Here is a 15,591-nt window from a genome sequence, read left to right on the forward strand (position 1 = left end):
CAAGCAGCATGAGTCCAGTGTTTTTTAGCTGTTAAAGCGTGACCCCCCTTCCCCCCAACTGTAAGTAAGCGAAATTGTATGTTTTGTATGCTGCACAGTTTTTAGAAACTGAACATTTAAGATATACTAGCTGGCTGGCTGTGTGTCTTTGAGTTGAATTTCTGAGGCTATAAATGTTTGTGGAAGTGGAAAGTGTCTTTCTCCTGAGGACCACCTAGTGGACTTGACCTGCTGACCTTGCTGTTAGCAGCCCAACATGTAACCTACTAGTTATCAAGATTGCTGTTGTTGGTAAGTACTGTGGATTGGTTCTGACTCATAGTGACCCTGCACAGGGTTTCCGAGGCTGCAAATCTTTACAGGAGCAGAATACTTCATCTTTTTCCCATGGAACCACTGGTAATTTCGAACTGCTGACCTTGAAGTTGGCAGCCCACTCGTAACCACTACGCTACCAGAGCTCCTTAGCTATCAAGATACATCGGTGTATATTTGAGATACATACACATATTTTAATTCTTCTTGGATTAACTATCAACACTCATGGAAGCAGCAGTCAAGAAATCAAATGATATATTGCATTAGACAAATCTGCACAACATCTTTTTAAAGTGTTGAAGAGCAAAGATGTCAGCTTGAGGACTAAGGTGCGCCTGACCCAAGCTATGGTATTTTCCATAACTTCATATGCATGTGAAAGTTAGACAGTGAATAAGGAAGACCATAGAAGAATTGATGCATTTGTGTTCTGGTGTTGGAGGAGAATATTGAAAGTGCCATGGGCTGCCAAAAGAACCAACAGAGCTGTTTGAAGAAGTGCAGCCAGAGTGCGCCTCGGAGGCCAAGATGGCCAAACTTTGTCTCTCATACTTTGGACATGTTGTCAGGAGGGACCAGTCAGTGGAGAAGGATATCATGTTTGGTAAGGTGGAGGGTCAGAGCAAAAGAGGAAGACCTCCAGCAACATGGATTGGCCAAGTGGCAACGTCAATGGGCTCAAGTGTGGCAACAGTATTGAGGTTGGCCCAGGATCAGGCAGTGTTTTGTTCTGCTGTGCATAAGGTTGCTATGAGTCGGCACTGACTCAATAGCACCTAACAACAACATACATATTTGAAATATATATTTGAGATACATTGGTGGTGGTGATGGTGGTGTGCATTCCAGACCCTGTCTATGGTTTCTGAGGCTATAAATCTTTACAGGAGCAGAAAACCTCATCTTTTTCCTGAGGAGCACTGGGTGGATTCAAACTGCTGACCTTGCCATTAGCAACCCAAGGCGTAAGCCACTATACTACCAAGGATCCATTAAGATACATTGTTTTTACCCCCTATGGGTCGGAATGGACTTGATGGGCACTTAACAACAACAACAACAATAATCAGAGTAGGAATCCTGGTATGGTGCTGTGGGTTAATGCACTGGACTGCAAAGTTCCTTTGAACCTCAAGGTCGGGGGTTCAAGCTCACTAGTCACTCCTCGGAAACCCTATACAGAATCACTATGGTTCGGAACCAACTTGATGGCACTTAACAACAACAGAGTAGACAGGGATGGGCAACTTGGACATTGGCAACCCAAAATGGGGGTGGGGGGGAGGTTTACAAAGGCAAGAGGTGACTGGCTTACAAGGTTTTAGGAGGAAGCCTAGATCCAGAGGGAGTGGAGGAAGGTAAAATCTCCAGGGAGTAAGTATCCAGCTCTGGTAGCGTAGTGGTTACGAATCGGGCTGTAAACCTCAAGGTCAGCAGTTCGAAACTACCAGCTGCTCCGCGGGAGAAAGATGAGGCTTTCTACTCCCGTAAAGATTTACACCCTCGGAAACCCTGTACAGGGTCGCTATGAGTCGGTTCCGACTCCACGGCACATAACAACAACAACAACAACAACATGTCTGGGCAGGGCTGATGAAAGGAGATGGGGATAGGTCTCTTGTGATACAATAGTGAACAATTGTTATCAGGACTGACTGTGAGGGTTGGAAATGTAAAGGTAGACATTTTGTAGCAAAAGGAGGGGAGTAATTGACTTTGCAGTCCAGGAGTGGAGGTCCCTGGGACCGTCAAGGGGGAAGAGTGGAGTACGGGACCCTACCCAGAGAAACAATGACATCAGAGATGGAGGCAGAGAAGATGACATGTAGACTTGGAGGGGGGGGCAGGTTTGCAGGGTTGGTTGATGATGCTGATGTGCTGATGCATGGAGGGGCTTGTAACCATGGCAACGAAACAACAGATAGGATGAATGTAAAACTAATGTTCTCCCAAGTAAACTACCACATAATTCACAATATAACATTAAAAAAAAATACATTGTTTTTGTTAATTGCCATCCTGTTGGTTCTTACTCAAAAGATTCTGTATAGGGTTTAAGAATAGCTGGTAGGTCTGAATAGCTGACCTTGTAGTTCCAAGTCCAGTACTGATTCTATAGCAGCACATGGGAGTCCTATTAGAGATTATAATTATTTGTAGAGGTCTTTGTCATTCTTTTGTAAGGCACATTATCTACAATTTTGATCCTTATGAATCAAAATTGATTTGATGGCAGTGGGTTTGGTAGGGTGGAAGTTTTTGACTGAGTGGGTTTTTTTTTGTTTTTTTTTTTAAGCTTTTTATTGTCAATTGAGTGAAGGTTTACAGACAAGATGATCAGTTTTACATTCAACAAATGATACACTTTGTTTCATTTCAATGATTATAATCTCCTCCCTGTAACAACAGTTATCCTACTTCTTCCACGTGGGTCTCCATTTTCATCTTGTATGTTCTCTGTCATTCCATGATACCGCCTCTGGTTGCTATTGCCATTCTTCTACTCATGTTCTTCCTTCTTGATGGTCCTGGGACCACCGGTTACTGTTTCTGAAGTAAAAGATTAACTACTCCCCCCTTTTAGTTACACATTTTCTACAATTACAGTTGTGATAATCACAATTAATCCTGTTAACAATTGCTCACAACTGAATCATAAAATCCTTTTACCATCATTCCTATCCCCTTTCACCAGATTCATCTGGAAGAGAGGAAAACAAAACTACCCTTCTCATTCTGAATCTAAGCATACTCATGAACGTTTGTAATCCGTCCGCTTCATGCTTTTATGTTGTTGTTAAGTGTCGTCAAGTTGGTTCTGGCCCATTCGACCCTGTATAGGGTTTCCAAGTGACTGGTGTGCTTGAACCAAACTTACAGTTCAAACAGACCTTGTAGTCCAGGGCATTACCCCATAGTGACTTTATAGCTGCATTTTTGATAGCCAATGTCTAACTTGTCTGACCCTATCTGGACAGCATTTAATAATAACATCAACACTGAGGACACAAGGTTGTTCCTTGATATGAAGAATCCTTCCATTCCCGTTAGAATTTTAAGCAATTGTATCCATAAGCAAAAGTCTAGCTCATCAAATTGGACAGTTTACGTTTACTCACAGTATTAAAAATATTTATCTTCATTTGGTCTGAGTTGTGGTCAGCTAGACATCAAAGCTAGGTCAAATGGGTACTAGCTGCAAGTTTGTGAGTTCACACACACCTTCCAACACTTCAGACCAGCCGGGGGCCTCACTGCATGTTCATAGCTTATTTCATTACTCATGCATCACAATGCCCCCATTGCCACCCAGGTAACTACATGGAAAGTATCTATACCACTTTTTCAAGTCACCCTTTCTAATATACGGATAATTCCTCAAAGCAATGTGAAGGTCAATCCAATCTACCTGGGGAATTACTAAAATTTCCCCAAAACTATGGAGCCCAGGAAAAGTGAGACTTATTTGCAAACTAAAACGAAGTCTGTTCAAGGAGAGGAGCTGGGAGACTGTGCAAAGGCAGGGTCTAGTCCGCGCAAGGAGGAAGGCGTTACCCACCGTCCCAGGCCGCCACCCCCGGGGTGTGGCAGGGGCTCCGGGGCCGCATTGGGACCTGCGCATGCGCGTGAGGTCGCGGTAGCTACCAGAACACAGCTACCTCCTTGTTGCCATCTCCCTCCGGTGTTACCGGTTCTCTTCCCCTCTTTCCCGCAGCGATCGACAGGCCATGGCAGACCCTCGCGTGAGGCAGATCAAAATCAAAACCGGCGTAGTGAAGCGGTAAGAAGCCGCGAGCAGCGCAGCCGCCCTAGCCTCCTCTCCCTCGCCTCATGGCGGCCTGTGACGCCGGGCGGAGCGCAGGCCCAACGCTGGCCTCCCCTGGCTCTGCTGCGGCCTGCACGTCTCAGGGCGGGATCCGGGAGCACCCGGGCCGGGGCACTTCTCTTCCCCCCGCCCCCCTGCGCCCGCCCGCTGTCTCCCTTAGAACCGAGCGGCTCTGCGGCGGAGGCGCTCGTTGTGGGCGAGGTGGAGGGGCTGGAACCCCGGGGTCCCGGGGTCGGAGGTGGGCCGGGCTGTAGGCGTGAGCCTCGCTGAGCGTGCACCCTGCGCAACGTGATTTTGGAGGAGGGAGACAACGCATCCCGTGCCCTCTGCATGATGCGAAAGCTGGTTCTAAAGTTTACGAGAATGTAGAGGGGCCAACCCTTATCTAGAAAGAAACTGGTGGAGCTTTGTGTTCGAACCTGGCTGGCAGCCTTCAGAGGGGGAGGGGGGGAACGGGGCGAGCTTGCTGCACACTCTTTTCAAACTTCTCTACTTCTCTGTGGCCTAACTCTCCTCGGTAAACCTCCCAGAAGAAGTAAGTCACTGTCGTGGGTGGAGCAGTCTTGTAATTTACTGCTGCTTGACACTGGAGTACTCATTAGAATTTTATAGTTCGATCCCAAGAAGATCAGGCTCCTTTTGATGAGAAAAGATAAACAGCCCTCTGAAGCCATGGAGAGACAGGGTGGGTGTCACCCAGTGCGGTAACTCATGGTGCCGCCCCCCCCCCCCTTAGGTTAGTGGAGTGGGCCTGACCCCAGCCACTGCTCCTCTTCTCTCCCACTGGTCAAGGCAGAGCCTCTCCTCACCCCCAAATTGTGGGCTTTACTTGGGGGTGAGGGAAGGCATCTCCACTGTCAGGAGTTTCCTCCCAGCGCTGGCACTGTCCCTGAAGAAGCAAGCTGATGGTTTTGCAATTAAAAATTACAATCCAACTGCATTCTGCCTGTTTGCATACCTGTCTTCCCTTTATTTGCACTTTCACCGGAAGAAATAAGACAAAGGGGAGACTAAATGAACTTTTTAAGGTATTGACCCCATCATAGTCCACCATCACAGTACTTCCTGGAAGCTTGCTTTATTATTGTGCAGAAAGGACTGTGGGATCAAACACTAAAACACTGGATGCAAGCTCCATTTGCACCACAAGGTCTGCGCTTCAAACTCACCAGCAGCTCCTTAGAAACCCTATTCTGGGTCGCTATGAGTCAGAACTGACTCGATGGCATTTAACAACAACAAGGAGATGGTAAGAGTCATGGTGTGGTGTTGTAGGTAAGCACTGTAGGTTTGAACTGCAAGGTCAGTGGTTCAAACTCAGTTGCTGCTCCTTTGAAACCCTATGCAGGGACACTATAAGTTGTAATCAACTCAGCGCAAAGGAGTCCAGGAAGTCCGTGGGTCAGGCGTCGGGCTGCTACTCAAATGGGTGGTCATTCAAACCCCCTAACTGCTCCTCAGAATGAGACTGCCTGCTCCCATAAAGATTTTGTCTTGGAAATCCACTGAATGGCAGTGGGCTTGGAAGGAGATAGTAAGGAAACTGGGTGGTACAAATGGTTAAGCCCTTGACTACTAGCCCAGAGGTTGGTGGTTTGAATCCACCCAGAGGCACCTGGGAAGACAGGCTTGCTGATCTACTTCTGAAAGAAATAGCCTTGAAAACTCTATAGAGCACACTTCCACTCTGACAGACATGAGGTGGCCATGAGTTGGAATTAACGACAAGGAGTCCTGGTGTGGTTCTAACTATAAGCACTGGCCTGCTAACCACAAGGTTGGTGACTAAAGCCCACCAACTGCTGCAGGGTCACTGTGAGTTGGAACCTACTGGACTGTATTTAACAACAACAATAAGAAGGTACTATAATAGTTTGATGCATGACTTTCTCTGAAATGAGACTGGGTTCAAATCCCATATTACGTATTCTTGAAATGATTACATCATGTTTATAAAATGGAGCGAGAACCTTCTTAATGTAGTTGTAGCAAGAAACACCTACTATGCTGTTTAACACAGTATGTGACAAACATATCTAATCCTATGGCTTTTATCTCAGTTTTTCACATGAGTAAACTGATGCTTAATAAAATTAAAATTGTCTAAGGTTATAGTGTTTTAATAAAATGTTTTAAATTTGTGATGATAAGAGAGATAAGTAATTGAAAATATAAATAACCCACACCATCACTTAACCTTGGAGTTCTGTTCACTTTTACTAGGATTACTTCAGTTGAATCCTTTTTAGTAAGTGTATTTGGCAGAAGTACCAGGGTACAAGGAAAGTCTTCTGTAGTTATCTATTAGTTACCTATATGACCTTGACATTTCTTGTTCTTGTGAGCCATTATTGCTGTTGTTAGGTGCCATCGGGTCGGTACCGACTCATAACGACCCTATGCACAACAGAACGAAACACTGTTGGATCCTGGGACAACCTCACAATTGTTGCCACGCTTGAACCCATTGATGCTGCCACTTGGCCAATCAATCTCGCTGGGGGTCTTCTTTTTCTCTGACCCTCCATCTTACCAAACATGATATCCTTTTTTCAACTAGTTGTGTGCTTACAGTACTCATTTTAAAGAAAAACATCACTTGTTCAGATAATTATAAACTAAAATTTTTATACTTAGAAAATTTCTCAAGTATTTGCATAAACTTCTTGTAGCTAAAGTTTTGACTTCAGTTTATTTTTAACAATAGAATATTAAACTTGAGAGAAAAACATTTTCATAACTTGTATACTCCTGAAGTGGATAAGCACTGAACTACTTACTAACCATAAAGTCAGCAGGTCAAACCACCCCTTGTAAACTCTGTACAGGTTCGTTATGAGTTGGAACCAATTTGAAGGCACTTAACAACAACTATGTTTATCATGTTTCTATAACCTTTTAGTAATTTACTGTTAGGTGCCTTCAAGTCGTTTCTGAAGCACAGGAACCCTGTGTACAACAGAATGAAATACTGCCGGGCCTGTACCTTCTTCACAACTGCTGTTATGTTTGAGTCCATTCTTGCAGATGCTGTGTTAATCCACCTCATTGAGGATCTTCCTCTGTTTTGTTGACCTTCGCCCTTACCAAACTTGATGTCCTTTTCCTCCTAATAACATGGCCAAAGTATGTGAAACAAAGTCTTCCCATTCTCATTTCTAAGGAGCAGTCCAGCTGTACCTCTTTCAAGACAGATTATTTTGTTCTGGTAGCCCATAGTAATTTTAATATTCTTTGCCAACACCATGATTCAACTTTTCTTCTGGAGAAGAATTGATTTGAACACCAAGATTCAAATCAATTCTTCTCCAGTCTTCCTTATTGATTGTCCAGGTTTCCATATGCACATGGAGCCATTGAAAATGCCATGGCTTGTGTTAAGCACACCTTAGTTTTTGAAATGACATCCTTTCTCTTTAACACCTTTAAAGCTATCATTTGGAGCTTCCATGAGAGTTGCTTATGGATCCAAGTAAATGGAATTCTTGACAATTTCAATCTTTTCTTCATGTATCATGATGTTGTCTGTTGAGCTACTTGTGGGAATTTTAATTTTCTTTACATTGAACTGTAATGCATACTGAAGTCTGTATTCTTTGATCCTTGTGCCATTTACATATTGCAGGTTGTTAATGAGCCTTCCTTCGGTTCTGGTGCCACATTCTTCTTAATGTAGTCCACCTTCTCAGATTATTTGTTCAACATACAGATCAAACCCTGATGCATACCTTCCCTGATTTTAAACCATTCAATATCCCCTTGTTCAGTTTCCACCATTGTACAGGTTCTACATGAGCATAATTAAGTGTTCTGGAATTCCCATTCTTTGCAGTGCTCTCTGTAGTGTTATAGTTTATGTGACTAACTCAAATTGCTTAGAAACTAATGGAAAGTTCTACCATATTTTTTTTCCCCCTATTGATTTTTCTACTGACACTTTGGTGTAAATCTTCCCCTTATTTTCTAAAATGAGATGTTTTGTTGTTAAACAAAAAATTTTGCTTTGGTACATGACAATCTGGAGTCCTAGTGTGGCACTGTAGGTAAGATCAGCACTGCACTGCTAACCAGAAGGTCGATGGTTCAAGCCCACCAGCCGCTCCTTGGAAACTCTGTGGTGTTGGTGGTGGTTATGTGCCGTGGAGTCGTTACTCACAGCAACCCTGTACAGGGTTTCCGAGGCTGTAAATTTTTACAGGAGCAGAAAGCCTCATCTTTCTCCTGTAGAACCACTGGTAGTTTCAAACTGCTGACCTTGAGATTAGCAGCCCGACTCATAAACCCTATGCTACTAGAGCTCCTCTGGAAACCCTATACAGGGTCCTAATGAGTTGATACCAACTCAGTGGCCCTTAACAACAACATATAACAATCTAAAGTACATAAATATTGTTTCTTACTCTTACTTTCTCTTGTTATTTTCTTCTGAAAACTATTTTACTATGACTTTCCATCTTCTGCGTTGTTAAGTGCTGTCAAGTCGGTTCCGACTCATAATGACCCTGTATAGGATTTCCTAGGAGCGGCTGGTGAGTTTGAACCGCAGACCTTGTGGTTCAAACCGACCTTGCAGTCCAACGCTTAACCCGCTGCACTACACCAGCACTGCATCTTCTGTATCGGTCTCCTCTGTTTTTTTAAAAGAAAATAATGGTGGGACAGATTCATAATTGTTGGGTCTAAGCATTAGATTTTCTCTATATTCAGGGTTAACATTTTTCATAATGAGAAGATTTTAAAAGACAGTTTGCCTTCTTTGCAAATTTATTTCAAAGATTTCTTGACTAGAAAACATGATTCAGACATGTTTTCGGTTTAGTGAAAGGGATTGTGTTCACTAGCTTCTTTTTTTTAGGGTTACAGTTAGGTTTATTATTTATTTTGAAATCTGTTTAATTTCCTCTTCATTTGGAAGATCTGTCCCTACATTATTCCCGTTCTTACTATATTATTTATTTTATAACTGAATCTCTGGTTCTCTATTTTCAGTCTTACAAGCACTGGACTGTGAACCACACAGTCCACAGTTCAAGCCTACCAGCCGCTCAGTAGGAGAAAGATGAGACTTTCTGCTCCTGTGAAAATGTAAAAGCTTCAGAAGCCCTATACATGGTTGCCACGTAACAATAACAACAATGAAGTCTTTTGCTTTGCAAACTTCTCTGGGAGCATAGTGGTTACGAATCGGGCTGCTAATCTCACGGTCAGCAGTTCGAAACTACCAGCTGTTCCATGGAAGAAAGATGAGACTTTCTGCTCCCATAAAGATTTATAGCCTTGGAAACTCTGTACAGGGTTGCCATGAGTCGGAACCGACTCCACGACACATAACAACAACATATCTGGACTGAAGATAAGCGATATTGTTATGCATGTTAGTTTCATGTTGTTGTTTGCTGTTGTTGGTTCTCTATCCAAAAAAACTCCTTTTAGTATTTTTTGTAAAGTTGGTCTGGTTTTCACAAATTTTTATAGAAATTTTACATATTTCTTGTTGTCTGAAAATAACCTAATTTCACTGTCATAGTTGATGGTCTGTTTTGGATATATGATTCTTGGTTGTCAATTTGTTTCTTTTAGTGTTTTATACTTGGAGTCTTGGTATGATACTTAGGACAAGCATGGGACTGCAAGGTCAGTCTGAACTACAAGGTTAGAGGTTCAGACTCACCAGCCACTCCTCAGTAACCCTTCACAGAGTTGTCACGAGTCTGAGCTGGCTCAACAGCACTTAATAACAGTATGCCATTCTATTGTCTTCTTGTCAACATGGTTTCTGCTAAGAAATCGGTGCTTAGTCTTTTTTTTTTTGACTTTTAAGTTTTTATTGTGAATTGAGTGATAATTTACATGGGAGAACATCGGTTTTACACTCATCTTAACTGTATTTCGTTTCATTGCAAGATTACAATCCCCTCTGTGCATCATCATTCAGTAGTATTTACTTCTTTTCCCTCTTTTGTTTTGTTTTTGTTGTTGTTGTTGTACACAAAAACACTCAGGAATACATAATAATTTAAATAACCAAAAGGCACATCCTGCAAGCCTACCTCTTGGCTGCCAACACTCAGTCTTTCTGTTTCCTTGAGTCTAGAGTCCTCAGCTGCTCTCTTTATCCATGTCTTCATCTCTGCCTCCATTATTGGTTCTCATTTGTAGGTAACTTTTCATTTTTACTGAGCAGCGCTCAGAATGATTTTCCTTGTCTTTGGTTTTGAAAGGTTTGATTATAATGTTTTGGTGTTTTTCTCTTGCAGCCTATCCTGTTTAGAGTTCATTTAGTGTCTTGAATGGCTGTCTTCTTGTTTTCCATGCTTTCTTCCAGCAGCTCTTAGACAGTATGTGCTGTGGTTTATTTTTGTCTCTTTCTGTTTTAGAATTCTTATTGTTGTTGTTTATGTGCCGTGGAGTTGGTTCCGACTCATAGTGACCCTGCACAGGGTTTCCGAAGCTATAAATCTTTACGGGAGCAGAAAGCCTCATCTTTCTCCCGCAGAACAGCTGGTAGTTTCGAACTGCTGACTTTGTGGTTCGCAGCCTGATTCGTAACCACTACGCTACCAGAGCTCCTTTTTACACATTAGTTATTTCTCTTGATAGTGCTCCACAGAATCTTAGGCTTTTTTTGTTCTTTTTTGTTGTTGTTCCTAATTGTTTCTCTAGAAAATGAATGTTAAGAGATTTTTTTCTTTATGCTCAGTAATTCAACTTTCCACTGATTCAATTCTATTTCTCTGTCCTTTCAGTGTATTACCTATTTCTGAAGTCCTAGTGCTAATCTTCTGGTTTTCTGATTGCTGTTTTTGTATGGTTCCCATTTTAAAAATTATTTTTGAGTTTATTTCCTGAACTTTTCCATAGTTTTGTCTATGCTTTCCTTGATTTTATCTGTAATTTTCTCGATCTTTCTCTCAGTCCGTTGAAGTTGCCTAATTAGCATTTTAAAATTCTTTATCAGGTAGTTCCAATACCATTTCTGGTGTTATATTTTCTGGCTCTTGTTTGAGGCACTGTTTTATTTCTTTGTGTAAGCTGAAGTTGTCTGTTTTATCCAAGACATTGTGGTGTCATGTTTGTATTTAATTGAGAGTTGTATATTGATGTCCTGGTGTGGCTGAACTGCAAGGTTCAAATCTACCAGCCGCTCCTTGGAAACCCTATAAAGGGTTGCTGTGAGTTGGAACCAACTCGATGACACGTGACAACAACAGTTCAGGGCAGGTTCATGTGCATTCAGAAACGGAGACATTATGCCAGGCGCCCGACCCCAGGCAGAGCAGACGTATGCAGGAGTGGGTGCCATTGTTGCTGGGTTGGCGAGGCCAGGGACTGGTCACAACCCTGTCTACAAGAAGTCATGGTAGTAAGAGAGGACGGCATCCCCTACCACCAACCTCCAGCTGCATGCTTTGCCTACAAGCCACTATATCAAAAGATGCTCTCAGAAGCTCAAGATGGGTGCACTGCTCCACATCAGTCCATAGTCTGCCTATTTTTCTTCTCTGGCTGCTCCTATTTAGTTTCCTCTTCCAGTCAGCACTCAGTCCACCTCTCTGTCCACTGTCTGATGCTCAGGCTTCCAGGATCACATACCATCTGTCTTTGTTTCACTAGGTCTCCCATATCTTTGCTGCAGAGGATCTTCTTGCTCTGCCATTTTGCCTTGAACTTGAGTGAGTCACTTTCTAAGTAGCCAGGAAAGGAGTTGGGCTGTAAATGCACCAAAGCATGAGCCCAAGGCAGTAAAATGGAGATGCATCTCAGAACTGACCACTTTTTTCCCTTCAGTTCTTTACAGGAGATGTGTAATTCACAGTCACCTCAAGTAGAATTTATTGCTCAGCATAGCATCTGTACAACTGCAGAGTCCCTGGTCCCTAGTGGAAGAGAGAGAATGTTCATTGGTTTCTATAAACCCCAAACCAAACCCAGCCTAATCCCATTAAGTCAATTCCAATTCATAGCAACTCTTTATGGGGTTTCCAAGGCTATAAATCTCTACAGGAGCAGAAAGCCTCCTCCTTTTCCTGTTGGGTTTGAACTGCCAGCCTTGTAGTTAGCATTCTAATGCTTATCCTACAGTGCCACCAGAGCTTCTCGGTTTCTTAAAGCAGCAGCTTAGAAACCAGCTTCTGTTCATGCATGTTCTTCCTGTCCAATGTTCATTTCCTATAGCCTCTTTCTTCTTCAGAAGTCATCCAGGATTGAGAGCCACTAGAAATGTGTCCTAGAGTACAGACTTAAATTCAGTTTGGGTACACTATACTAGCGTGAGTGGATTCTTAAGAGTTTAATATCCAATCGGATCTGTTGTAGCATTTCAAATTATCAAAAAAGTTTCCTGTGGTGGGTCTCAGGAAAAACTTGAAAGTGTAGGTGGAATGTTAGTGGAATATGGAAACAGGCTATAAATAGATGGTGAGACTTGACCTTAAGGAAGTCAAGCAATGGGTAGAAGATGGCTGTTTCAGCTGTTTCAAAATGGTCAACCTAGTAGGTGGCAGTCCACATTAGAAAGGAAAGTAAAACAAGTTTAAGGAACAGTATTTTAGGCCTTTGGAAAATAGACAAAAGCTGTACCATGCTCTAGGCCTTGTCACAGGGCAGAAAGGCAAAGGATCTAATTTCTGAAAATGGGTTTCAACAGAGAGGTTAGACCACTAGACACAGAGTCCAGTTATTAGAACTGGCTTATAAAGTGGGAGTTGGATAGCAATGAGGCAGACTTGGTTTTTAGTGTCTTACTTCAAGCTTCTTAAATATCCCCTTCCCAGTAACAGGATTGTTTCTTCCTTAAGGACTGATTCTGGATATAAAACTCGAGAGAGATCTGGGCACAAGGGGCTGGCTGGGTAATTATACTTGGTTACTTCTAGCCTTTGTTCACATGGGACTTCCTGGAGGTGGCTATTAGTTGGTAGTTTGAGAAGGTTTGTTAGATCCATGTTGCAGGCAGATTATAGACCTGATAGCCAAGCTCTGGTCACGTAGTGATTACGAATCGAGCTGGGAATCGCAAGGTCAGCAGTTCGAAACTACCAGCTGTTCCGTGGGAGAAAGATGAGGCTTTCTGCTCCCATAAAGAGTTACAGCCTCGGAAACCCTCTACAGGGTCGCTATGAGTTGGAACCGTCTCCACGGCACATAACAACAACAACAACAAACCAAGCTCAGGTCACAGCTGATCTAGCGGCCCTAGCGGAATTACCAGACGCTCCTCCCCATTTCTTTTTCATCAGCACAGACTGTGAAATCCCTATTTTTAGTCCAGTTGGCATCAATTGTCATAGTTTGCTTGTGACTTTGGTACTGAAACAGGGAAATGCCCAATCAAGCCTAGATTATTGATCACATCTTCTGTAATCAATGAACATGGCCCTGTTTTGTGTGGGATATGCTTTATTTATTTGTAGGTTATATTTTGATAGAAGTATGAGTTCAATGTTGTATCTTTCCTAAAATTTACATACCTGATGAAAATATGAATAGTTTCTAGAGTAGTTTTTCCCCCCATGTATTTTAAATTGTTGCTTATCTGGAAAATAATTTTTGCTAAAGCAGAAGAAAATATATTGTTACTATTTCCTGAATGTTTATCTGGTATTTTAGCTAAACGACTATGTGCAACATAACTTTCCAAGTAGGGTTTGTATTTATAAAAAATAAGTTTTTAAGTAGATTTGTGGTAAATTCAAGGAATTTTTTTTTATCATTCATGTACCCATATCCTTTAATTTTGAAGGACTTTTTGCAAGAAAAAGTGCTTTCCTATGCTGGAAGAAAAGTATTTTCATCCTTTTAACATAAAGTTTACTTAGTAACTTTAAAGCTGACTTACTTTCAATAAAGCCTAGTAAACTAACTCACTGGTGAGTAAGTAATAGGTTAAAAATACTATCTTAAATATATCTTTTTAGAACCATTTTAGATTGATAATGGTTTAAAATCTAATGTGAACAAAAAAATGTTAGGGTATTGGAAATAGCACTGACATTGGCCCATAGTTTCTCTCTGATTAAATGAAAGTGACAGCAGTAGATTAGAATGAGACTAGGACAATTCACACTGCAATTGTGTTAGTTTAACTTTAACAATCTTTTAACACTCTTGTTTAAATGTAGCTGACATACCATAATTACAAATCTACAAGCCTTGATTATGGAATTTTACATCATGAACCTGTGGGGAAATTGTATTGATTTTTTTTTTGTTTTTTTCTTTAATAAAGCAAACGCCTCTCCAGAACTGTATGGCATCTTCCCAGGCTTGCTTATGACTACACCTGATATACAGGGCGCTGTGGGTTAATGCACTAGACTGCAAGGTCAGTTTGAACTGCAAGGTCCGGCGGTTCAAGCTCATCAGCCACTCTTCGGAAGACTTATACAGGGTCGTTATGGGTTAGAACCAACTCAAAGGCACTTAACAACAAGCTAAATATACAATGTACTAAACCTGCCATACCCATTGCCTTTGAGTGGATTCTGACTCACAGCAACCCTGTAGGACTGAGGAGAAATGCCCTGTAGTTTCCAAGGCTGTACATTTTTACGGAAACGGACACCACCTCTTCTCCTGTGGAGTGGCTGGTGAGTTTGAACCCTGGACTGTTTGGTTATCAACTCAGTGCTTTGGCCACTGTGCCACCAGGAAGTCAATATGGTGTGCAACAAGCATAAAAACAAATGAATGGTAAATAAAATTTCCATGTTATTAATTGAATACACACTTGTCTCTTGAAAAACATGAGTTTAAAATGTATAGACCTGTTATTATGGTAGTTTAAACTTGTATTGTTCAAGGGTCAACTGGAAATGACATGCAGATTTTCCACTACACCAGACATTGGGACACCTAACCCCTCTCTGTAAACTATGTGTTGTTTGTAGGTACCACTGAGCCAGCTCCAACTCTTAGCCACTGGATGAGTAATAGAATGAAACACTGCCCAGTCCTTCATGAAGCAGCCTCACAGTTACTACGCTTGAGCCCATTGTTGTGGCCACTATGCCAATCTATCTTGCTGGGGGTCTTCTTTTTTCCACTGATCCTCCATCTTACCAAACATGATGACCTTTTCTAGTGATGGTACCTCCTGACAACATGTCCGAAGTATAAATGATGAAGTCCCACCATCCTCACTATCAAGGATCATTCTGGCTGTATGTACTTCTTCCAAAACAGATTTGTGTGTTCTTCTAGCAGTCTATGGTATTTTCAGTCTTCTTCTCTAACACCATAGCTCAAATCCATCAATTCTTCTATGGTCTTCTTTATTCATTGTACAATTTTCACATGCCTACGATGCTATTGTCTGGAGGAAACAGTCGCTGGAAAAGGATGTCGTGTTGGATAAGGTGGAGGGTCAAAGAAAAAGAGGAAGACTCCTAACAAGATGGATTGGCCAGGTGGCATCATTGATGGACTCAAGTGTGGCAGCGGTAGTG

The 15,591-nt window shown here is 42.1% G+C and overlaps 1 protein-coding gene across 1 annotated transcript in view; it reads left to right on the forward strand.

Moving 5' to 3' along the window:
* The first annotated feature begins 4,046 nt into the window (after positions 1–4,046).
* The window catches only part of LOC102821629 (tubulin-specific chaperone A-like), a 98,171-nt gene continuing 86,626 nt past the window's right edge, over positions 4,047–15,591 (forward strand). The window contains exon 1 of the mRNA XM_006873300.1: positions 4,047–4,099. Within this exon, the coding sequence (XP_006873362.1) occupies positions 4,047–4,099 (53 nt within the window). The remainder of the gene's footprint in view (positions 4,100–15,591) is intronic.

Source organism: Chrysochloris asiatica, unplaced genomic scaffold, assembly GCF_000296735.1.
Source record: "Chrysochloris asiatica unplaced genomic scaffold, ChrAsi1.0 scaffold00234, whole genome shotgun sequence".
NCBI classification, from domain to species: Eukaryota; Metazoa; Chordata; class Mammalia; order Afrosoricida; family Chrysochloridae; genus Chrysochloris; species Chrysochloris asiatica.